Below are 26,887 nucleotides of genomic sequence, written 5' to 3' on the forward strand. Positions count from 1 at the left end.
GTGGAGGGAACAAACATAGACACACAAATACATGCATACATATATATATGATGGGCTTCTTTCAATTTCCATCTACCAAATCCACTCATAAAGCTTTGGTTGGCCCGAGGCTATATAAGAGAAGACACTTGCCCAATGTGCCACGCAGTAGGACTGAACCCGGAACCATGTGATTGGGAAGCAAGCTTCTTACCACACAGCCACTCTTGCACCTATATATATATAATGTATGTATATATCATCAGCATTTAACTCTTTGTTACTGTATTTTTGTTGAGATGCTCTGTGTTTCTTTCAATTACATTAAATATAACAAAGAATTTAGTAAAATAACTTAGTTATCATTCAGCTAGTGTTAGGAACATAAATTGTGACAAAGGTTTAGTGGAAGATTCTAATTCAAAACTTATGAAAACAAGACATTTTTAGTACACAGCCAGAGGTGGTTTCAGCCAGGTTGGTGTCGAAAGGGTTAAAGCCTGTTTTCCATGCTGGCATGGGTTGTACAGTTTGATAGGAGATGGCAATTCAGGAGACAGTGCCAAGCTCTAGAATCTGCTTTGGCATGGTTTCCATGGCTGGATGCTCTTTCTAATGCTATGTCTATCATCATCATCATCATCGTTTAATGTCCCCTTTCCATACTGGCTAGCAGGGAATTGTTCAGACTCCAGTTGTCTGTTGTGGCATGGTTTCTACAGCTGGATACCCTTCCTAATGCCCACCACTTAGCAGAGTGTGCTTCTTACATGCCAAGTTCACTGTACTCTATATATATATATGTATACATATTTATATATACATCTATATATTTAAACACACAGACAGTTATATGCATATACATACACCCACTCATCATCATCATCATCGTTTAACGTCCGCTTTCCATGCTATATACATCTATACATTTACACACAGTTATATGCATATACATCCCCCACTCATATATATATATATATATATATATATATACACATATGTACACACAGACATAGGTATATTCATATATATATATATACATAGACATACACACATATATTCACATATATATAGAAACACATATATTCATATACATATATGTGCATATATATACAGATACGCACACATTCACACACACACACACACACACATATATATATATAGATATGCACACTATAGTAGAAGGCACTTGCTCAAGGGACCACACAGTGGGACTGAACCTGGAAACATGTTGTTGGGAAGCAAACCTTTTACCACACAGCCATGTCTGTGCATACACACACACACAAACATTACACACAGAATTATAACAGCTAAAATTCTCCACAAATCTAATGCATACTTACAAAGCGAAAAATGCCTTCTCAGTCATGCCAGTCAAGCATGAAATCGCTGCCATTACCAGGATGGCCTTTCCAAAGAAAGTATGGAAGGGCATCAACTGTTCTCGCAAATTATAGCTGATACCAGGCCACATGAAACTAACAAATGCAACAACGACCTGCAATGAGATGAGAAAATTTTCATTAAAATATCAAGAGTTGTAAAGTAAACAATGTGGTGTTGGGCAGCATTGGATTGCAATGTGCAGTATTGGGTAGGGAATGTGCAATGTTTGATTGTAATGTGTATTGCTGAGCAATGCAGCATTGCATTGTGCAATGCAGCATTGCATTGTGCAATGCAGTGTTGTGTATTGTAATTTGCAATGCTGTTATGTGCAAGGCAAGGTTTAATGTGCAGTATTGTGCAGTGCTATAATGAGCAGCATTGTATTATAAAGTGCAATGTCATAGGAGTGTTGTTTTATGCATCATTGTGCATTCTTGTATTGTACAGGACTGTGTTGTATTGCACAACACTGTTGTGTTATGTAAGAAGATGTGTTGCATTCTGTCATGCAGTGGGGAATTTTGCATAAGTAAGAGACAGATCTCATCATGGATGCCACATGTTTGATACTTGTTGGCATGGTGCACCCCGTGCTGGCAGTATGGTGGCACATCCAGTCACTTATTATGTACTGCGATGCAACAGCTGACGTCATTGCTGTCACAAAGAAACTATGTAGTGGAAGACTGTAACACCAGATGCCATGACATCGAAAGTACAATATAACAAGACCAGGTGGCACTGCTGTTGTATGCAACCTTCACTTCTTAATAAAGTACCAGTCAAATACAGGAATTGATAACCAACTTGGCCCCTCCCTTCAAAATTGATGGCTTCATGCCAAAGATTAGAAAGAATTGTTATAATGAACATATAAAACATGTCTAGAGATTTGTTAGGCAACATTATGATATCATTATCATTTAATATCTGTTTTCCATGCTGGCATAGGTTGGATGGTTTGACAGGACCTGGCAATATCAGGAGCTGTACTGGGTTTCATTGCCTGTGTTGGAATGGTTTCTACAGCTAGATGCCTTTCCTAATGCCAACCACTTTACAGAGTGTGGACTGGGTGTTTTTTACAAGTTGGGGATGAAAAGTGTGTGTGTGTGTTTGTGTGTGGAGGGGGAGAAGATTGACAGGGCAGAGTCCATGCTTGAGAACAGAAAAAAAAGAGGGAAAAACAGTAAATAGCATGTTTCAGTGAAACAAAACACTTAACACATCTTTTATGTACTTCACTCATTGGACTGCGGCCATGCTTGAGCACAGCCTTGATGAGCTAGACAACCCTCCCACCATACTTATTCATAAGATTGGCATTTAATCTATTGGTCTCTTTTGCTGAATTCATGTTAAAGGGACATAAACAAACCATGTCAGTTGTCGTGTGATGGAGGGGTGAGGAACAAACACATACACACACACACACAACACACATATATATATATATAAATACATATCATCATCATCATCATTTAATGTCTGATGTCCATGCTGGCATGGGTTGGACGGTTTGACCAGTGCTGGTAAGCTGAGGAGCTGCACCAGACTCCAGTCTGAGTTGGCATGGTTTCTACAGATTGTAAGGTGTGCTTTTATGTGCCACTGGCATGGGCGCCATTTGCATGACACCAGTATCTGCCATGACTACAATTTGACTTGGCTTGATGGTCATCTTCTCAAGCACGGCATATTGCCAAAGGCCTGGGCTTCCACACAGTTTCCCTCTATCAAAACAGTCAGCCATCGGTTGGCTTGCGGATACAGTAAAAGACACTTGGTCAAGATGTGGAGCAGTGGGACTGAACCCAAAACAACAGGATTGCAAAAGGGGCTTCTTAACCGCCAACAGAAGAAAAAAAGGGGGAAATTAGAATTATTAACAAACCTGCAATGAAAACAAAAGGACGGTAGTTAAGCCGAGCCAGGAATGCAAAGTATACATGTTAGGAATTGGGGTCGAAGCCAGGTTGTGAGTGTCAAACACTGCTTTGATGCCAACAATGGCAAAAACTAGAGATGATACTTGCATGCAACAATGCAACACCTTGATACAGTATTTCTGCTGATTCCGAAACACTCTGAAGGACAAAAGAGCTGAAAAGAAGGAGAAAAAAGTTCAATAGTTAGACTGAGAGAAAAATATTTGCATAATACAAACATTAGAAGCAAATGAAGATGTATTTTATTAATTTCAGGGGAGGAAATGGGGCTCATTCCATGGAATGGTATCATATCTCTGCTCTAAGACACAAGAATTTCAAGAGCCAATGGTCAGCGGAGAAAATAATGGTGAGTGTTTGGCAGGGGTGACAAGAGCATCATTCTCCTTGATTTTCTGTAATGAACGTGATCGTTGCCAGAGTCGCCCTACCGGCACATGGGCTGGTGGAACGTGAAAAACAACATTCAAGTGTGGTCATTGCTAGTGCTGCCAGACTGGCTCCCGTGCAGTTATCATGTGAAAAACACCTTTTGAGCGTGGTCGTTGCCAGAACCGCCTAACTGGCCCTCGTGCCAGTGTCATGTAAAAGCACCCGTTACACTCTCAGAGTGGTTGGTATTAGGAAGGGCATCCAGCTGTAGAAACTCTGCCAGATCAGACTGAGCCTGCTACAGCCTCTGGCTCACCAGTCCTCAGTCAAGCCATCCAACCCATGGAAAGCGGACGTTAAACGATGATGATGATGAGCCGTGAGCATTACATTGAAAAACTCAAAAAGTTGAGAGAAACCATTAGGAGGAAGAGACTGACCAAGAATCTGAAAACAATTCACATTCACCATAGCAATGACAAAAACAAGCAGAGAATTCAGTTGGTAAGTGGTTTCCCATTCACTCAACAGATTGGATCTTCTGTTGCTCTCTGACTTGTGAGGTTTTGGTCAAATGAAGAACAGTTTTCAGGTAAAATGATTTCATGAAAGTCACTGCACCAGGCTCCAATCTGATCTGGCAATGTTTCTACAGCTGGATGCCCTTCCTAACGTCAACCACTCTGAACGTGTAGTGGGGTGGGGGCCGGCATCGATCACATTCGGATGGTGCTTTTTATTTGCCACCGGCATGGGAAGCCAGTCAGGCGGCACTGGCAACGACTCACGCATGAATGGTGCTTATTATGTGCCACCAGCACAAGAGCCAGTCAGGCAGCACTGGCATCGGCCACAACTACAATTTCCATTTTGATTGTGATTTGATTTTTGATTTTACTTGACCCAATAGGTCTCCCCAAGCACAGCATGTCACCCGATGATTCAAAGGTACTTTTTAAATGAGCTTTTTATGCGACACTGGTGTGTGTGTGTACAATATCTAAATCATTCTGTACTCATCTTTGTACATCCCACAGTTTTAATAGCATGTCATATGAACCTGAGATGAAGTGGTTTTCACTGTTGGGTGACCAGCATACACTGGACACCCATCCTCGATGGGAAGAGAAACTGTTCTTGACTATTGCACCTTCATTTGTTCTAATATATATTTATACACACACACACACACTCAAATTGAACAAATAAAAAACTAAAACCAAAAGACAGACACAGGTGAGGGAACAACAAGTAAGCTGTATTGGTTTGACACTCAGGAAAGCTGGAAAGTCTTTGACATTTCAAGCCTATGCTCTTTTACAGAAAGGAGCGAGGAGAGAGGAATGTTTATATATATATATATATATATATATATACATACATACATAGTATACATGGCCTCTCACACCTATCTTACAATGTTATTCTAAAAATAAACAATTACATCATCAAAATTTCAAAGCCAGGAGATAATGCATGATTAATTCAAAATAATGTGAATGCATTTGACAGAGTAATCTAAATGCTAAAGGGTTAAGGTGAACATCACAAACAACAAACACACACACTACATAATAAACATAAAAATGAAGTAAATGGGAAGTTATGTACATCAACTTACCTTCTGCATTAATCAAGATGAAACCAATAACCATGAAAAGTGGATGGTAGTTGAATTGTAGGTTGAGATCTGTCTCCCAGGCAAAACCTCCACGATAATGACCAAGCCAGAAAGATAACAAAACTATCAAAACCAGGCCCAGTAATTGACTGAAAACCACCGTGACCGTGAAACCCTTCAGGTTGCTGGGACTATCGCCTTCGTCATAGGAATCCATTATCTGAAATAAAGACAAAATAGGAAACACTTAAATTCGGTAAATCTTTCTAAAATAAATAACTTCTACTTCATTCGACATGAAGTGGGGGGAGAAAAAGATCTGAACCAAACTGAACATTGGTACAGGCTGGGTCTGGTTTATGGGCCTTATGTTTGACACCCTCATTGGCTAGTGCTTCTGAAGGCTGGGAAACCAACAACTATCCAGACTTTTGTCTATGGCAAGAAATCACAGTTAGAATAAATACTAGAAAAAGGAAAAATGGCACTCTGTGAGCTAGGATGATGAAGGATCCAGTTGGTATGATTAATGGAACAGCCTGCTTGTGAAATTAACGTGCAAGTGGTTGAGTACTCCACAGACATGTGTACCCTAAATGTAGTTCTCAGGGAGATTCAGCGTGATACAGAGTGTGACAAGGCTGGCCCTTTGAATTACAGGTACAACTCATTTTTGCCAGCTGAGTTGAGTGGAGCGATGTGAAATAAAGTGTCTTGCTCAAAGACACAACGCGTCACTTGGAATTGAACTCATGACTGTACGATTGTGAGCTGAATGCCCTAACCACTAAGCCACGTGCCTTCACCGTTAGAAGAAACAAGCAAAGCAAAACAACAGTACAAATGGGATTTGAACCTGTGTCGGAAACATAGTTTCTAGCAATTCATCACTTCTCTATAGCTTTCATATTGTATGTATGTGTGTCTTTCTCTCTCTATTTGTTAAATTGCTCAATAACTATCCCCTATATGGGGGAGGCGGGTAATGGACATTTTGGCACAGCCTGTTTGGCTAATTCAACACTGACTTATTTCACATCAAACACTTTGTTGTTTCTCACACTCCCTTACTTACCTCTCTCCCCCTCTTTCTCACATGACTGAAGTTCACCATCTTTCTTTCTCCTCTCTCCATCACTCTTTGTTTCACACACACAAACAACTACAGCAAAGACATACGCTCATACACACACTTACAAACAAACAAATATCCACACACATACACACACACATAAATACACTCTCACACATACATATATATTTAAACACAGAGACATAATCCTCACACACATGTGCATACACCAATCTCATGCACTACACACTCACACACACACACACACACACACACACACACACTTCCAGCTTTTTGCCTTGAGCTTTTAATCAGTCCATACTGTTACACTATAGCTACTAGCTAACATGTCAGCCTACCAGGACCAGCTAGCTAAGACACCTGTTCTATACAATTAGTTCTACATCCACCCTACTCCTATCACTTTTACACCCACCTGTTTCACTAAACTCCTCACACAAAAGAAAAAAAAAACAAATATTCCTTGATTTCAAACAGTTTGTTTAACATTGGTTTCAAATTTTGACACAAGGCCAGCACTTTCAAGGGAAGGGACTAGGCAATTACATTGATGTTCAAATGATACTTATTTTGTCTGACCCAAAAGGATGATAGGTGAAGTCGACCATGGCAGAATTTGAACTTAAAGCATAAAGATGAATGAAATGCAGTCCAGCACAATAATAATTTTGTCAGCTCACCACCTTAATAATAATACTAATCCTTTCTACTATAGGCACAAGGCCTGAAACTTTTGGGGGAGGGGACTCGTTGATTACATTAACCCCAGTGTTTCACTGGTACTTAATACCGCTAAGCATTTCCCCGCCGGTGTGCTGACGTTTCTGCCAGCTCACTGCCTTTGCATTAACTATTCTGCCAGCTCGCTGCCTTAATATATATATATATATATATACGATGGGCTTCTTTCAGTTTCTGTCTACCAAATCCATTCACAAGGCCTTGGTCAGCCTGAGGCTATAGTAGAAGACATTTGCCCAAAGGTGCCATGCAGTGGGACTGAACCCAGAACCATGTGGTTGGGAAGCAAGCTTCTTACCACACAGCCATGCTCATTTTCAATTGTTTTCATCTCTAATAATAAATAATTGAACCAAAATAAATGCAAGGCAGATGTAAACAGCTGTTTTCAACACTCAAAGACTCTTCATTTCAAAGAACACCAGAAACAGCAGCAACAACATATTGGACAAGAGAATCACACAGAGTCACAGAGAATTGCAGAGAACAATAAAGACAACTGGTTTATTTTTTCCTTCTTTTTTTCTTTTTTTTACTTGTTCCTTTGTCTTTCTTTCTCTCTTCAACAGCTGCCATGTTTAATTTCCATTTTTGAATTCACTTTCTTCTTCCTCTTCTTTTATCATTTCATTTATAATTAATCACAGTCAGCATCATTCCGATTGCCATCATTGTCAACATCTTTCAGTCACATCAATACCACTGTCATCATCATCATCATCACCATGATCATATTAACTGCTGTCACTAGCGTCATGTTTCCTATAACCAACCACCATCATCCCACCACCCTCATCAACAGTGTGATTGTCTTCTTCCTTTTCCAGAATCTCAGAATCATTCTTCACCATCTTTGATTTCAGTTCTTACTGCTGCATCTAACTTGTCCATTTTCGATGAAATAGACACCAGGAATACGCACACACACACACACACACACACACAAATTAAATTACTTCGAATACTGCAGCATAAGAGACATAGAGATAAAAATGTGTGGAGAGAGAGAGAGAGAGGAGAGGGCGAGAAAGACAAACAGACAGACAGACACATATACATATTTCTTTTTCCTTTGTTTCACTCATTACACTGTGGCCATGATAGCGAACTGCCTTAAAGAATTTTTAGTTGAATGAATCCTCTCTCTCACACACATACAAAGATAAAAATGTAGATGGATAGAGAAAACAGTAAAAAAAGCAACAACAACAAACTACATCCCAACTACTGCAAACGCCACTACTACAGTTACTGCAATCAGTACACTCCCAGTGCACCACAATTTCTACAAATACCTGAAACTAGCACACCACTGCACTATTATACCATTGCAACCACAATCATCACTACCACTATCCCACACCAGCTACAATAATAACCACACCATTATGTCAAATCACATTTCCATGCTAACAACACTAGCCAAGAGAATGATGAATGAAGTCTTTGTTGCCCCCCACCCAACTTCTTTTCATTAGACAAGAGGAAATACTGGAGGAAACTTGGTAATTTTACCAATGGGAACATCATTTTAATACGCTGAAGAATGTCTTGAAGAATGTGTAAAGGAATGCCATAGAAGTTGACAGAACGTGTGTGTGTGGAACAAATTGGATTCTTGTTTTATTTATTCAATCTTACTTGAGAGGACATCAAATGGTAATGTAAGACATGAATATGCATGGACACACTTTTCTACATGTCTGTGTGTGTATGTATACATACCATACATATATGCGTGTGTGTGTGTGTATATATATATATATATACACACACACATACATATATATGAGAAAGAGACATGTGTATATATCATCATCATTTAATAAAGAAAATGATGATATATATATACACACACACATCTCTTTCTTTCTTTCTCTCTCTAATATTCTATAATATTAATAATAATAATAATTGAGAAGTTGAGCTTATAGTATTTACAGTGGGATAAATGTAATTCCATAAACTCCACTTTTATTATTACTTATACTCTTTGACAAAAGTAAAACTTATGGATTTTTTTGTTTGTTCAAAACCTCAGTTTCTATAGGAGAAAATCGCCTTCATACAATTTCTTATAGCTGCTTTCTGAGTTAACCCATATATACCCCTGGTTGCGTTTTTGTAACGCAAAACCTGCTCCTGCTTGTTTGGACATGAACTCGCCGGGAAGCATTTGACTGAGCATACGGTAGGTAATCGACACCTGTAGCTAACAGTTGCATGCTGTCCTTCTCTTCCAGATTGTGAAAGCTTACCATAACATTTAATCTAAATACAGTGAAATTAAGACTTCATTTCTTTATGGGCAAATATGGGTTAAACATCTGAATTATCTAACCTGTCCTTGCTTGTAATATTGTATGTGGCTGTGTGGTAAGAAGTTCCCTTCTCAGCCACAGGGTTTTGGGCTGAGTCTCACTACATGGTACATTGGACAAGTGTCTTCTATCATAGCCTTGGGCTGATCAAAGCCTTATGAGTGGATTTTGTAGATGAAAACTGAAAGAAGCCCATTTTGTGTGCATGTGTGTGTGTTGCTGTCTCTCTGTCTTGATTTTGCAAGATAGTTCTAAACCAAGTGTCACCATCATTCAACCAATATCCTTCATTTATAATCTTCCTGGAAGAACATGTCAGAACATAGGGAAAAATTATCCTTAACTTAGAAGCAGTTGAGGGTTGGGAACAGGAAGGGCATCTGGCTGTAAAAAAAATCCACCTTAGCAAATTCCATCTGACCCATACAAGCATGAGAAAGAGGACGTTAAAACAACAATGATGAGACACACATGTGCATATGTTAATATTTATATACTAGCTGACTCCATGCCATCAAAACTGAGGGTTAATTGTAGTATTTTATATATAAATAAGGTACAAAATAATCACGCAAACATTCAGTTACTTCCCTTGTACAAACACACACACACATACACTCACACAGAGTTGAAACGCTGTTTGATTTTTCTTTTCAGCATTGAATGTTCACCATCCCACTTCCATTGCACACACACACACACACATTCATATGACTCCCTTTTACATACACACACACATATACTCATGCAGAGTTGAAAAGCTGTTTGATTTTTTTTGACCGTAGAACTTCCATCATCCCACTACTAAGTTTGCCATCCCCCCTTCCTTCCTTATTCGTATGTTGTGACAGAGAAATACACAAGAGTATTATTATAGTAGGTACATATATGGCGGCAAACTGGCAGAATTGTTAGCAAAATGCTTAGTGGCATTTCACCCGCCTTTATGTTCTAAGTTCAAATGCAGCCAGGGTCAACTTTGTCTTTCATCCTTTTGGGGTTGATAAAATAAGTGCCAGTTGAGCATTGGGGTTAGTTAAATCGACATAGCCCCTTCTGCTGAAATTGCTGGCCTTGTGCCAAAATTTGAATCCAATACTTATATATACACGTGTCTAAGTATGTGTACATCTATCTATCTATCTATATGTATATATGTATACACACACACACAGACACACAAAAACAGCCACATGTGTCTATGTGTATATATATATGCATATATATATATGTCTACAAGGCAGAGAGACAGTAACACACACACATGCACACAAAATGGGCTTCTTTCAGTTTCCATCAACCAAATCCACTCATAAGGCTTTGGTCAGCCCAAGGCTATGGTAGAAGATACTTCCCCCGAAATCGCTGGCCTTGTGCTGAAATTTGAAACCAATATTTATATATACATAAGTTTAAGTATGTGTATATCTATCTATCTATCTATCTATATATATACATATATATATACACACACACACACACATACACAACCACATGTGTCTATGTGTATATACATGCATATATGTATGTCTACACATATGTCAGAGTCACAGCTGTCCAAATCAATAAACAGTCCATCTGCCAAGTGTCATCTGTCAAAGCTCTTGTATGATCCTCCAATATATGATGGTATGGCATGGCCAAAGATATAGATCAGTTGAGCACACAGTTGTCTGATAAACTACCTATGCCAGACTTGGTGCTACACAACAACAACAACAACAACATGCACCATATGTATATGGAATGGCAAGTGTCTGTGGTTCCTGACAATGTAACAGAAAATGAAATAGAATATTTAGCCAAGGCATAACTCTTTAGCATTCAAATTAATCTGTTAAATGTATTGCTTTTTTTTATGCTTCACTTGTATCAGTCATTAGACTGCGGCCATGCTGGAGTACTGCCTGGATGAAATTTTAGTGAAATGAATTGACCCCAGTTTTTTCGGTTTTTTCTCCCCCTGGTTTTTTTCAAATCTGGTATTTATTGTCACTGTCTTTTGCCCAACTGCTAAGTTACAGGGATATAAACACACAATCACTGATTGTCAAAGAGTGATAGAGGACAAAGACAGACACAAAGAACATACACACACACTATGGGCTTCTTACAGTTTCCATTGACCAAATCCACTCATAAGGCTTTGGTTGGCCTAAGGTTATAGAAAACACTTGCTGAAGGTGCCACACAATGGGACTGAACCCAGAACCATGTGGTTGAGAATCAAGCTTCTTACCACACAGCCATGCCGGCACCTTACTCTTTGGAATTAATCCTGTATTATCTTGTAGCTTTGAGATTTCGATGATGTCACTATTTTTAGAATGACATTGTAGGATATGCATGAGAAGGATCTGGACATTTTGAACTTAAAACAGGTAGAATATTTGGCATGGATATGATCAGTTTAGATGCTAATGGGTTTGTCTTCATGCTTATCAATGAGGTTTCTCTCATTTGAGTTAGAGGAAAGACAATGTCAGGATGTCTGACGGAAATAACCAGGTGTAAGGTTTGCCAAAAGAGTTGATAATCTTTGAATCAAGAGTTTAGACATGCTACCGGTATACCCTGCTCCATTTGCAGGTTTGATGGATGGCTGTTAATACATACACACACACAGGTACATGCCTGCACACATACTCATAAACATGCACATGCATACACACGTACATACTCACAAACACACATACTCATATATGTACATACACACACACATGTGCTTACACACATACAGAGACATACACACACTGACACATGGGTGCAAGACTTCAAATGCTGGGTGTGATGTAGTCAATTAGATCAACCTAGTATTTAAACTAAAACCTATTTTATAGACATCACTGAGGGGAAATGAAAGAAACTTGATTTTAGCAGGATTTGAACTCAGGTTAGGCCTGTCAGGGTCTCTGGGACTCATAAGGCTGGAGCTTAATCTGGTTGCTGTAGTGTATGAAATTACAACACACATCTCTGGATGGGATGCCAGCCCATCTCAGGGTTATCGTCCCAGCTATTTTATGGCTGAGTGCCATGTAAAATGCAATACACTGCATACAACCACATATATAAACTGTTTGTTTAACAATTTTTTCATGCATGAATTGGTCAAGGATGTATTTAAGGCTGTTTGTGTGTGTGTATATATATATACTCTTATCTAAACAACAAGTGAAGGTTGTCAATGTGTATCATCATCATACATAAGTTGCAGTTTAAGAGTTTGCATCCCAACCACATGGTTCCAGGTTCAGTCCCACTACATGGCACCTTGGGCAAGTGCTTTCTTCTATAGCCACAGGCCAAGGCTATAGAAGTGAGTGGATTTGGACGGATACTGAAAGAAGCCTGTTGTGTGTGTGTGTGTGTATATATATATATATATATATATATATATATATATCTGTGTGTGTCTTAGTGTTTGTCTCCTAGTACTGCTTGACAACCAGTGTTGGTGTGTTTATGTCTCTATAACTTAGCAGTTCAGCAAAACATATCGATAAAATAAGTACCAGGCTAGGCAAAAAAAAAGTACTGGGGTCGATTCATTCAACTAAAAGTTTTTCAAGCCGGTGCCCCAGCATGGCCACAGTCTAATGACTGAAACAAGATATATATATATATCTTGTTTCAGTCATTTGACTCACCGTATATATATGTGTGTGTGTGTGTGTGTGTGTGTGTGTGTGTGTATACGGGGAATATACTGTATGAGTCATAATTCTATATGAAATAATAATAAGTCCCCAGCAAAGATGAGGAAATTACATGCAGTTACCTTCATAGATATGCATACATAAATGAGTGTGTGTATGTGTATCTATATTAAATATTAATATTTATATATATTTGGAAATATTTAATCTGAGATCAGAAGAACAATGGCTGATAGACGCGCGCGCCGGCACACACACACGCACATAGATACACACAGATACATACACAAATGTACACGGACACGGAAACATACACATACATGGAAATATTGATACATATACGAAAGCACGGACACAAACACGCGCACACAATCAAACATAAAAGATGAAAGAGATAGAAGTCAACGGAATCAATTAAGTTCGTGTGATATTAATAAATTCAATGGGAATTTATTTTTTAGGCCATCTTATGAACAATAGCGTTGTTGCTTATAAGTTTAAGTCATTTTGTTCACAATAGCGTCGCTGGTTGTAGGTCTCGGCTATTCTGCTCAAAATAGCGTCGTTGGTCATGTTTCCAGTGGACCAACTATTGGCTCACTGTATTTACAATGGCGAGATGGATAAGAAAACAGAAACCTGTGCAATTCGTGTGAGATATCACAATATATATTTTATGTTCGACGTACCCATTTATTGGCGATTTCTCGTCGCTATGTACATCTTTCGCCAATGCACGATGAGCTTTCGCAAAATGGTGAACACGATATGAACGCCGACAGACCAGTCAGCTGTCAGGAGCAGAGGTCACGTAGTGGCAACAGAAAAGCAAAAAGCAAAAAAAGGAGAAAGCATGTTTGTGCGCCAGAAGTCAAAGCAATTGGTGAGTGAATTCAAGCCAATCAGCCATGTGGCCTTCCTTTAGATCTGTTTTTCAAGCATTTTCTTTTTTACCTGTAGACCTCTTTGTTTCTTATTTTATTCAGGTAGACGCTCTTAGCCATTCGATGTTTTAAAAAAAATCACATTATATTTATATAATATTAAGAATTGTATTAATATATTTTGTGTGTTATAGAAGCATAACCAATTTATTGCACATAAACATTAACAAGATCTTACATGGACCTACAAAGGTCATGTGGACCTCGGTTGAGAACGGCTGCTTTAGATGCACCTCCAGACATGTAAGCGATAAAATATCGTGGGTTTCGCCAGAGAAGATTGACCATTGAAGAGTGAAGTCTTTTCTGGCTCTGAAGAGGAAGCAGTCTGCCATGTTGATGATGCATATTCACCAGGAGAGATCCTCGTTCATGGCGAGACCTTTACATTTGTGATGACATTGGGAGCTTCTGTTTAGCGGCATAGCTAGAGTGTGTGTGTGCCGCCACTCCTGCTCTTCCAATCCCTAATACAGACTTATACGACAGACCCAAAAGTGCCATCCCCCATAAAAGTATCGCTCCAGGTGGATTGCCCCTATCGTTCCCATCCAGCTACGCTTCTGGTTTTAGCTCCCTGTTGTCTATATTTGGAGGCGGTGGTGGGTGGTCTGCTGTGATTGCGTCTTTTTGTTGTTGAAAGAGACAAGATTGTCATGACCATATTGGAGCAGGTGTATGGAGTTTCACTTCCTGGTGTCATAACAGGCCAGGCATGAAGTATCTAGGTTGCATGTGGATGATACATGGGCGTAGAAAGTTAGGGAGGAGTAAAGAGTGGTATTAACTGTATGGGGGAGGTAGAAGTTGGCATAGTTGGAGGTGATGGCAAGTCGCCGTTGAAGGGAAAAACCGAGCTCTGAGGTACGCAAGAGTTGGTAGAGTTGCCGAGAGAGCGAGAGAGGCTGTGTGTGTGTGTGTGTGTGTGTGTGTGTGTGTGTGTGTGTGTGTGTGTGTGTGTGTGTGTGTGTGTGTGTATGTGTATGAGAGTGCGAACGAACTCTGTCGACTCATGACGCGATGGTGTAATCTAACAGAAGCCATTAATCTAAGTTACAAGAGACATATGGAGCTCACACAGGCAGACATATTCACGCGTCAAACATGGCCAAATGCCTTGTTGAAAATAAAGAGAAGTAACTACACTGATTTCATGAAATTTTTCGTAAGCGAGTGATCCTCTGGTGAGTGATATAGAATAGTAGGTCCCCAGTAGTTCTAGCTTTACGAAAATCATACAAGTTGCCGTTAAGGAGAGAGAGATTCACCGCTTTGGATAAGGTTTTAATCATCTTGCTGCAAGTGCACGGAGACTATAGATGGTAGGGGTCGAGAGGCTGGCTTTTTTTTATGTGAATCAGACACTGCAGCCTACTGCAAAAGATGGGGGTTACACTTCTTTATCTTTCGTCCTTCGAGGTGTATCTTAGCCGAGTTATATTCCTATAATCCATCTTCAATGTGAATGGAGGCATAGAATTGTACTTGTCCGGCAGTAGACTTAATCTGAGCTCGCGTGTCAAAGAAGAGAATGAGGTATAAAGCAATGACGTCGCAGAAACCTTTGTAACTATCAAAACCTACATGTTATTTTCACTAGGTATAATATTTATAATATACATTTACATCGAATCACAAAATATACAATGCGTATTTTTTTAATTGGTCCCACAATTACGATAATGTAATTGTGAAAGACTCACATACCGCGTATTCGCGAAGTGCGGAATCCACCAGCCCTGATAATGCCCCCATCATTACCCATATTGTGCCAGATATTAAAAAAAAAATTAACATAAACATTACTTTTGTCTATACCAATCTCTCTCTGGAAATATATTAATATTTAGCAGAAGCAGCAGAGGTGCGAGAGTTTTATCAAATTAGTTTGTTAAGTGCCATGCACGAAACTTTCGACTCTTGATTCACTTTGTTGCTTTTGTTAAATATTAATAAAAATATATATATATTCATATTTGAGTGAAATAAAGATCAGAGATGCTTTGCCTCGTGCAGAAACAAGGAGCTACTCGGAGATTTTGCAAATTCTACTAAATCCATTTCCGTATCATCAACATAATCACAGGGTTTGAGTGGGGCAGCAAGGACTGAACTAGTCTTCGCTTGGTTCCACTTGCGGTCTCTTCCCAATCACAACCACCAAATGTATCAGGAAGAAATGTATTACTATCATCTCTGTGGTCTCTGGAAAACGGCTGTGATTGTGACTTCCGCAGGCTCTCTGAGAAACACAATAACAAAACAATCAACGAAGAAAACAAGAGAAATAAAAAAGGCGGATTTATATAATATAAATATAATGAAACCGTAAACAACAGCCGGTTGAATGGAAGCGAGGAAAACAATGGTCGAATTTTAATAAACGGAGCATATGGTCTCTTTAAATGTAAACAGCAGCAAGAGGAGGAGGAAGAGGAGAAAGAGGTAGCGGAGAGAGAGAGGCGTCGGTTGGGTTGGAATGATGACTTCTCTACCATATGTTACATGAGCGGTTGTCTACGTAAGACTGAATATATATATATATCGCCTGTGTTGTGTGTTTATGATTGTGTATCCGTGTGTATACATTTGAATTAGTGAGTGTATGACTGTCTATGAGTATGTATGTCATGTGCGAGCCGATGTAATGGTGTGTATGTGTCCTTGAACGTGGTGTGTGTATATGAACGTCATGATGGAGATGTGTTTGTCGAATTATACGTGTGTACATGAGTGTGTGTGTGTGTGTGTATTATACGCGTGTATGTTTGTTACAAGAGGGATGCTAATATGAGTTTATACGTGTGTACATGAGTGTGTGTGTGTGTATTATACGCGTGTATGTTTGTTAGAAGAGGGATGCTAATATGAGTTTATACATGTATGAATGTATCTGAATGTGTGCGTACAACACAGTGTTGGTATCGTGTATGTGTGCGTATGGGGGGGGGGGTATATGCCTGTAAGTTTATGTAATATGGTACCACAACTATTGTTAATGGAAGCCACAACTCTTCTGGTCGTTCTACGCAAGAAGCATTAATACTGGTATTACTTGATCTCGTGGTTTGTTATATAAGAGACTATGTCATTCAGTGTAACTCTTATTAAAACTGCAGATTGTGATTTGTGAGAAGTTCAGCTGCTGTTTTTAGCAGATTGAGCGACCATATGTCAGCTCCCTTTTAAAAGATTATCAATGAACATTTCTCTTTTTCCCTATCTTCCCTATTTCGCTTTACACTTTATCTTTCGAGCAGAGGCCCCCAATCCAAATTGCCTGCTCTCCCTGGGAATGCAGGATTGCATTTCAAAGGATGTAACAAAGAGAAATAGTATAAACTTTATTAAAACCACTCTTCAGAATAAAATTATTAACTTTGAAAAGAAAAAAGAAAAAAAAAAAATGCTCCATTAACTACTCAATTTGATTATTCCTCAGAACTATTGTAGTTTAATTTTTTTTAAATATTGAGAAAATTAATTCTTGGATCTTTGACTGTTCTATTACTTTTGTAAAAATAAATCAAATATTTCCTCAGGGTCCTTGACATAGATAAAGTTGAGAAGCAATATTTTAGAGCAAATAGCTGATTTAGCTGGTTGCCTTTTGAGCAAGCATGGGCAAACTGTGGCCCGTGGGACTTTCTGAACAGCATGCCTAATTTCACATGGAAAATAATGTTTGTTAAAATTTAGTTGATTTTTTTTTTTTAACAGTGTGGCCCACCTGTTGGTGAGCCATGTCTTATGTGGTCCACTTCTCATAAAGGGTTGCCCATGTCTGCTTTAGAGACTTTGAGTTTTGACTTAGTTGGGGAGAGTGACAGAAGATTTTCTTTTTGTTTTTGTTACATAATCTCTCTTTTACTCTGTTTCAGTCATTTGACTGTGGCCATGCTGGAGCACAGCCTTTAGTCTTCATCTTTTTGGGGCCCAAAGAATAGGCACCAATAAAAGCATTGGGGATCACTGTAACCAACTATCCCCTTCCTTGCAAGATTTCAGGCCTTGTGACTTTAGAAGAAAAGGATTATTTTTGTTATAGTTAGATGCCTTGTGATATTTCTTCAAAGTCACTATATTCTGAGTTCAAATCCCACCAAGGTTTATATGTGCACAAACAAGGGAGCCTCAAAACTGTCACATGACTTTCTTGAGGAAAGCACTTTATATCACATTGCTCTGCGATCATTTCCTCATCCCACATGTGGCACATGGTGCACCTGTACAGGTTATGTTGATTTAATGGAGGGAGTGAGCTTATGTGTACACAACCATTTGATCCCTATAAACAAATTATCTGTGTGGTAGTTCGGCAAGAAACTGCCCAACCCTCGTACGTCGTCTAATGATGGGAGAGTTTATCATATATGACAGGCTTTTTTAAGTTTCTGTCTACCAAATCCACTCACAAGGCTTCATTTGGCCTGAGGCTATAGTAGAAGACACTTACCCAAGGTGCCACACAGTAGGACTGAACTTGGAACTATGTGGTTGCGAAGCAAGCTTCTTACCATGCAACAATGCCTAAGATTTTTTATAAACTTAGAGAACATGAAAGAATTTGTTTGTGAAATGGATCTTGAAGCAAATAAAGCTAAAAATAATAACATGTAAATAATCGGTTAAAAGAAAAAAATCCTTTAGACGGAAAAAGACAAAAGAGGTCATTGACTATTTCAATTGGAAGGGTTTTTGAATCTAATATTTATAGCTTTATTTGTATCAAAGTCCACCGTTCCAGTAAACAATAATTGTATCTTGTGACAGTGGACAATATCATAGAATTGGAGACAAGTTTCTGATGAGGCACGACAGGTTTCAGTGAACTGATTTCAATCCTGAATGGAGAGTGATAAAAAAAAAAAAAAGGTTGACCGCCACTAGGTAAAGTCATTAATAACAAACAATTTCCTACTAAAGAATTCTTTCAAAGTTTGGCCCAATGCCAGCAATCTCAAGGGGAGAGGGACAGATGATGACATCAATTCAAGGGCTTGACCAGTATTTTGTTTTATCATCCCCGAAAAGATAAAAGGTAAAGTCTACTTTGCGTAGATTTGAACTCAGAATGTAAAGAGCTGAAATAAATGCAGCTAAGCATTTTGGCCAATAAACTAACAACTCCACCAGCTCATTACCTTAATTTCCTGCTAATATAATAAAAAAATTGCGTGTGTGGTAAGTAGCTTGCTTACTAACCACATGGTTCTGGGTTCAATCCTACTGCGTGGCATGTTGAGCAAGTGTCTTCTACTATAGCCTCGAGCTGACCAAAGCCTTATGAGTGGATTTGGTAGATGGAAACTGAAAGAAGCCTGTCATATATACATATATGTACGTATATGTATATGTTTGTGAGTCTGTGTTTGTCCCCCCAACATTGCTTGACAACCGATGGTGGTGTGTTTACGTCCCCGTAACTTAGCAGTCCGGCAAAAAGAGACCGATAGAATAAGTACTAGGCTTACAAAGAATAAGTCCTGGGGTCATTTTGCTTGACTAAAGGCAGTGCTCCAGCATGGCCACAGTCAGATGGCTGAAACAAGTAAAGGAGTAAAAGAGCATACCTAACCAAAAGCCAAACATATATAAACAACAGTGTAAAACATGTCAGGCCAAGTGAAATTGCTTGAGAGGACTCGTCAGACCAAGTGAAATTGTAGTCATGGACAGTACTTATTTATTTATTTATTTATGTGTCCTTTTAAAGCCTAGCCAGGCTTATGGGCCCGGTTTCTATAGCGTATGTGTTCTCCCCCAGCTGGACGGGATGCCAGTCCATCGCATCTTTACTCAAGAAACAGGAAGAAAGAGTGAGAGAAAGTTGGGGCGAAAGAGTTTTGGGATTTGGTTTGCAAGATTCTTTATGCAAGTTCGTGCGTTGTTGAAGCATATTCTGTTGTGTCTGGGGAGAGTCACTGTCTTTTAGTGCCTTATAATTGAACACACTCACTGGCAAGTAAAAAAAAAAAAAGAAAGAAGTAGAAATTTTACTGGTGAGTGTTAAATTATAAGGCACTAAAAGAGAATGACTCTCCCCAGACACAACAGAGTATATATATAGATACGTCCCGGCTATAATCTTGGAGCCCTGGTAATCCGTTACAGCACTTACCCATGGTTCTATAACTCCTGTCTCAGCTATAACCTTGGAGCCCTATATATCTGCTATATTGGAAATCTACAATGGTTCCATAACTCCCGTCTTGGCTATAACCTTGGAGCCCTGGTGATCCGTTACAGCACTTACTCAGTGTATCTAATTGGTTGGATCACCTGTGAACTAAAAGCCCCATAAGAAATAATTAAGATTCAGTTGACTTAAGTACTTAAGTTGAAGCACCAAGCCAGTCCGGTATTATCCGCACAGCTTGAAGTAAGGTGAATAAAATCAAAATAAGGAACAGGATATCAAGTAGTGATGCAGAACAACGGTTTCAAGTGGCTCCATTTAATTGCACAATGCAGTCATTACATCAATTTAAATACAGCTGCACAAAAAATATTTATATGGAATTTCAACAGGCAGGACACATTAATATAATTTTTCTAAAATATTTTAACAAAGTAAGATGCGTATATATACATAAGACTGAATTTAATTGAGTTGTTACCTGTAAATTTGGATTTTTATCCCTAATATTATTATTATATACATATATATATATATATATATATATATATATATATATATATATATATATATATATATATATATATATATATACATACACACACACACACATATATACATATATACTCCTCCATGCTGGCATGGGTTGGACGGTGGCACGTAAAAAGCACCCACTACACTCTTGGAGTGGTTGGCATCAGGAAGGGCATCCAACTGTAGAATCTTTGCCAGATCAGATTGGAGCCTGGTGCATCCTCTGGCTCTCCAGACCCCAGTCAAACCGTCCAACCCATGCCAGCATGGAAAATAGATGTTAAATGATGATGATGATGACGACACGTATATGTGTGTGTGTGTGTGTATATATATATATATATATACACATACATATATATATACACACACACACATATATACACACGTATATATACACACATACAAATACACATATATCTACACACATGTATATCATCATCATCATCATCATCGTTTAACGTCCGCATATATATATATATATATATATATATATATATACACACATACACACATCTATATACACATACATATATACTTATATATATATATATATATATATAGAGACATATATATATACACACAGACACACACATAGACACATATTGTTTTATCAGTTTCAGCTCAAAGTTGTGGCCATGTCGGGGCACTGCCATTTTGCTACACTGTTATTACTGAGAGCCTCCTCCAATATGTGGCATTTGGTGAACAGGGGGGCTTGATGTCGCTACCCTCATTCAGGCCTCCTGCCGCAAGGTAGGTTCATCTGGGACTTCAGCAGGAAGAGATCCTGTTTTGATTTTAAAACACATCCTCGTTGTGTATGTCCCTCAGGTTCTTTGGGAGAACATTAAAAAACTATGGGCCCCTGAAGCCCAGGCTGTTGCAGCAACTGGTCCTGAAACAACAGCATTACTGGGATCTTAGGCACTGTGCAATGGCGACCTGTTCTGGCATTTGTGTGACTTTCAATGCCAAAATTTGGCACAATTCCTTCCAGACGTATATTACTGCATACCTCTCCCACCTTTGCTCCAAGGAGTAGAGTCTTAGCTGTTTCAGCCTTTTCCAATAGCTGAGCTGTTGCAATGAGACGATCTTTTTTGTGAAGCTTCGCTGGATTACTTCAAGGTCCGCTGTTAATTTTACATTGTGGGGTGACCATAGTTGGGAGCTGTAGTCCAGGCGGCTGAGGATGAATGTCCTCCAGAGGACCATTATGGTTTCCTTCTCTGGTTCTGAAGGTTCACAGGATCCAGCCAGCCAGCCAGTCAGCCATCTGCACTTTGTTGCCATCTTGGTAATGTGCACTTGGAAAGATGCATCATCACTCATGTCGATATCCAGGTCCCGCACTAATTTAGGTTCTGGGATTGTAATCCCCTGTGGGCCAGTGTAGCCTGTAAGTTTTACGTTTGGTTTTTGGCTTCTGGTAGTGCGGGGCTTGGAATTGTCCAGCATTAAACTCCCTATTATTGTCCTCAGCCCATCTGTAAATTGAATTCAACTCCTGCTGCAGGTGTACATCGTTAGGGTTTTGTATTTTCTGCAAAACTTTCATATCGTCTGTGTCGCTAGCAACAGTGGCTATCCAGGCAGTGGAGGGCATATATGAGAGGGCCACTATGAAAAGCAGTGGTCCCAAGACAGTACCCTGCAGAACACCACTCACTATTTGTGTTTTCTTTAAAGTGGCTCCATTGGCTACCACTGCCTGACCTCTGTCTTTCAGAAAGTCATGTAACCACTCTCCAAGTTTTCCAGCTATGCCGAGATCACGCAGTTTGTGGCATATCATGTCCACATTCAAGTTGTTGAGTAACTACCTCAATACCAATCATTTGTCCAGATAGGGTCAGGTAGCTCCTACCTGGTCGAAAACCATGCTGGGTATCCCTCAGCAAGTTGTTTTCATTACCAACCTGGCTGAAACCAGCTCTGGCTCTGTAGTACAAATGTCTTTTTTCATAAGTTTTGAATTAAAATCTTCCATGAAACCTTAGTCACAATTTATGTTCCTAACACCAGCTGAATGATAACTAAGTTATTTTACTAAATTCTTTGTTATATTTAAAATCAATTGAAAGAAACACAGAGCATCTCAAAATAAATACAGTAACGAAAGGGTTAAAGGAATGTGATTAGTTTCCCTCTGACTATCCATTGCATGACTTTGCTGATGTGTGAAGTCAGAGAGATAGGCCTATACTTTTTGGCATCTGCTCTGCTTCCTCCTTTATGGATTGGGAATATTATTCCCTCCTTCAGTTTGCCTGGCAGCTTGTCCCAAGTTCTTCATTGGTATTTTGATATCATTTCAGGCGGTTTAGTACTTAGTGTATCTGGCTCACAATTGTTAGGCCGTGAGTTCGATTCCTGACAACGTGTTGTGTCCTTGAGCAAGACACTTTATTTCGCGTTACTCCACTCAACTCAGCTGGCAAAAATGAGTTGTACCTGTAATTCAAAAGGGCCAGCCTTGTCACATTCAGTGTTATGCTGAATCTCCCTGAGAACTACTTTAAGGGTACGAGTGTCTGTGGAGCGCTCAGCCACTTGCATGTTAATTACACAAGAAGGCTTTACTGTTGATTGGATCAATGGGAACCTTCATCGTCGTAACCGATAATTACTTTTTCTCAAATTACAAAATTTCCTTTTTTTTTTCACTATATTTCAAACTTTTTGAAAAATGTTCAATATTTTTCACCTTTTACAGTTTTAAAGTTTTGTCTTAATGGCAATTATTTTTTAACTGTAAAAAAAAAATTGTCTATGAAAAGTGTGATTTGGCAGAGAAAATGTGGGTAGAGGTGTGAAAGTATTCCGAATTAAGTGAACCTGGAAAACTCCAAAATGCGGAAGCTTGGAAATGTTGATGAGGTTGGAATTGAGGTTAAAAAAACAATATGGTGCTTTAAGTTTGATTGGAATATAACCCCCTCTTTAGATTCTAATTTCTCCATGAAGAAAATTCTATATGCAACTTCTTTCGTCTATTCTATATCTATACACACACATACACAATCATCATCATTTAATGTCCGTTGTCCATGCTGGCATGGGTTGGACAAAGTTGGACAATATGTGTGTGAGTAGATTGTTTGAAGTGGTGTACAAATTTTCTATTAAGATTTTTATATATTTTATAAGATTTAAAAAAATATATTCTGAGAGCTTGAATATACATATACGTACACATACACACTGATATAGGCATACACACATGTATTTCCACACATACATTTACTCACGACCATATATATACACACACAAACTCACATTCTTCATACAATCAAGACTGGTATATGATGAAAAGACTGAAGCTTTGAACAAATGAATGAATGAAGACAAACAAAAAAACACTACTGTTACTACATGGACGGGAAACAGTTCCCTGTGTAATTCGAACACATATGCCAGCATGTTTATTCAAATTCTCACAAACCTACTGAGAATATACGGTTTGAGTGATTTAATTGATACATCCCACATTCACACACATTATGACTACAATCAGTGAAACAATTCTTCCAGACTCAAAATATGTTACCAACTCTACATGAAAACAAACAGAAGGAAGATTTCAGTTTACAAATGAAGTGATTGTTGAGAAAAAGAAATAAAGAACCAAAAAATGAAACTAAAACACCCGAAGTAATCGATTTTCTACGATTTATAACCGCCTCCGCAATATCATCTTTTTACTGCCTGAAGTAATGAAAGAGAGAGAGAGAGAGAAAGATAGATAGAAGAGGGAGGGAGACTGTGTATGTACATAACGTAGATGAAACTATGGTCCATCGAGAATGACGAGATATAACCACCAAATCTACCTAAAATCACAACCTACTGCCTTACAATTAAAAAGACATAACGAAAGGAAGGATACATTGGTTGATGTAGTCCTAGATAAATTATGTATGAAGAAAAAACAAAAGCTGCGTGTTAACAGCTGGAACGTCTATGGTTTACTAAACCAAGACCGACCGGGGCCTTAAACAGCAATTAAAAGCTGTGTGGTCTTTCTTTGCCACATTTGATGCCGAATCAATGTGCGATTCATATATGCAGCCACTTGGCCTATTAGAAACAGCAGTCAAATCACCCTCAAATACCACCTGTCGTATTAAAAAAATGTAGGAACATATTGGTTATTGGTAGTCGCTACATACACTAGACCTGAAAATACAAATGAAATAAAACAAAGACGAGATTACAGTTAGAACGTCTGATCGTTGGTTTACTGGATCAGTGATGACTAGGGACTAAAACAATAACAATCAATCATAGAGGGTGATTGTCTTGGTTTATATAATACACTAGCTAAAGACTTGCTAGTGTCCCTAACCAGTTTTAAGGAGACACACACATACATATAAATAGGCCCATATGAACATGGGTCCTCACACGAAATCATACAATAGATTGATGGCAACGGGTAATATTTATTATATATAGTTATTTAATTCCTGATCTCCCTTAATTCTCTATCTTTCACTGTATCTCGCTTTCAACCTTTATACACACAAACATGTGCAAGTCTATATATATATATAAATATATATATATATATATGAATATTACTGTTTGTGTGTAGGGAATATATGTACATATGGTTCTGTGAGGTAATGTGAAAGTAAGGGTATATTAATGTGCGCTTTGATCGAGCTCTCCCGGGAGGTCTAACTTACATAAACAACGACACAAAACACACGAACTTGTAAAACAAAAAAATGGTCCATAAGAAATATTCAGTTACCCGTCTTTCAGTAGATTCTGATTTCTGACTTCGCACTTTCCTTTCCAATTCTTCGTAACACTCTTTCACCCTCGAACTCTTCTGCCTTTTTTTGTTGGTGTTCAATGTTTTCGTCACCTTCGATCAGTGTCGAAAGCTTCAATCGAACTGCAACGACGACAGGCGACGATTTTCCTTATAAACAGCAGATTTCGTCTTCCCCAATCTTCTCCCCTACATTAACTCTCTCTCGTTCTCATACATTGTGCCCTTCTCTCTCTCTCTCTCTTAGATTCATTGTTTATTCTATCTATTTCTACGCTACCTCTCTGTCTGTCTCTTCCTTTTCCTCTGCAACTGTCTCACTCGCTTTCTCCTCCCACTCTCGGCTACCGCTGTCTCTTTTCTCTCCTACTCTCTCTCTTACTGTTACTTCAACCCTCGATATTTCCTTTTCATTCTCTCCTCGGTGAAAGGATTTTTTTTTCTCCTATTGTTTTCTTTTTTTCTTATCTCGCTAAACACAAGCTTTTCTTCTTCTATTTCTCTTCCTTCTTTCTGTCATCCTTTGGTCCTTCATTTCAACCACACACACTCTCTCCCCCCCTTTCTCCCTTAAACCTTCTCTATTTCTTCATCTTCCGCTTTCTCTCTCTCCTTATCGCAAACACCTTGCAATGTCTCTGCCCCTTATATTCGAAGTTTTATTTGGTGGTCAAAGTGTTGATTACGAATAAGTTCACCGCCGTCAGTTCATCGCAGGAGAGTTCACCACCATCAGTTCACTGCGAGGAAAGTTTACCGAGAAAGCACATCCGTAGTATCTCACCATTAATAAGTGAAAAGTATTTTATTAAAAAACAAAACTCAGAAAAATTGAAGTTAAAAAATTATGTCAAAGAATTCGTACGGTGAACTTTCCCTGCGATGAATTGATGACGGTGGACTTACCGGACATAGAAAGTGTTGGGCGCTGAAGAATAAAGCAAAGAGCTAACGGGGCACTGAAACTGGTTCCAAAATATGGATCCATCGTCTATATTGAGATATTCGATTAAATTAACCGAAATAGCTTGTCATGCAATTTAATCCTACTTTCGATCAACTGTCTCCATGATACAAAATATTTTAGGTTCAGATTTCCTTTTCACAGTTTTAGTGTGTATGTACACACATACATGCATGTACAGTCTCTCTCTCTCTCTCTCTCTCTCTCTCTCTCTCTCTCTCTCTCTCACACACACACACACACACATACACACACACACGTAGGTTGTTCTGAAAGTAATGCAAAAGAGAGCATAATCGTTTCTTTGTATTAACTGAGAAATCGGTCAATTTTCACACGTTGGTCGAGTAACCCTACCTTCGTAGCAGCTCTTGTTTTCCCTCATTGTTCATA

General features: G+C 38.8%; 2 protein-coding genes across 2 annotated transcripts in view; one reads left to right on the top strand and one right to left on the bottom strand.

Moving 5' to 3' along the window:
* Positions 1 to 25,788, bottom strand: part of LOC106867894 (transmembrane ascorbate-dependent reductase CYB561) — a 26,541-nt gene extending 753 nt beyond the window's left edge. The window contains exons 1-4 of the mRNA XM_014912961.2: positions 25,507 to 25,788; positions 5,314 to 5,533; positions 3,266 to 3,474; positions 1,326 to 1,480 (exon numbers count right to left, since the gene is read on the bottom strand). Coding sequence (XP_014768447.1) covers positions 1,326 to 1,480; positions 3,266 to 3,474; positions 5,314 to 5,530 — 581 coding nt within the window. The 5' untranslated portion in view covers positions 5,531 to 5,533; positions 25,507 to 25,788. The remainder of the gene's footprint in view (positions 1 to 1,325; positions 1,481 to 3,265; positions 3,475 to 5,313; positions 5,534 to 25,506) is intronic.
* LOC106882734 (ribosome biogenesis protein WDR12 homolog) overlaps positions 13,647 to 26,887 on the top strand; it is a 57,859-nt gene continuing 44,618 nt past the window's right edge. Inside the window, exon 1 of the mRNA XM_052970944.1 lies at positions 13,647 to 14,010. The gene's annotated coding sequence lies outside the window, so the exon portion shown is untranslated. The remainder of the gene's footprint in view (positions 14,011 to 26,887) is intronic.

Source organism: Octopus bimaculoides, chromosome 9, assembly GCF_001194135.2.
Source record: "Octopus bimaculoides isolate UCB-OBI-ISO-001 chromosome 9, ASM119413v2, whole genome shotgun sequence".
In the NCBI taxonomy this organism is placed as follows: domain Eukaryota; kingdom Metazoa; phylum Mollusca; class Cephalopoda; order Octopoda; family Octopodidae; genus Octopus; species Octopus bimaculoides.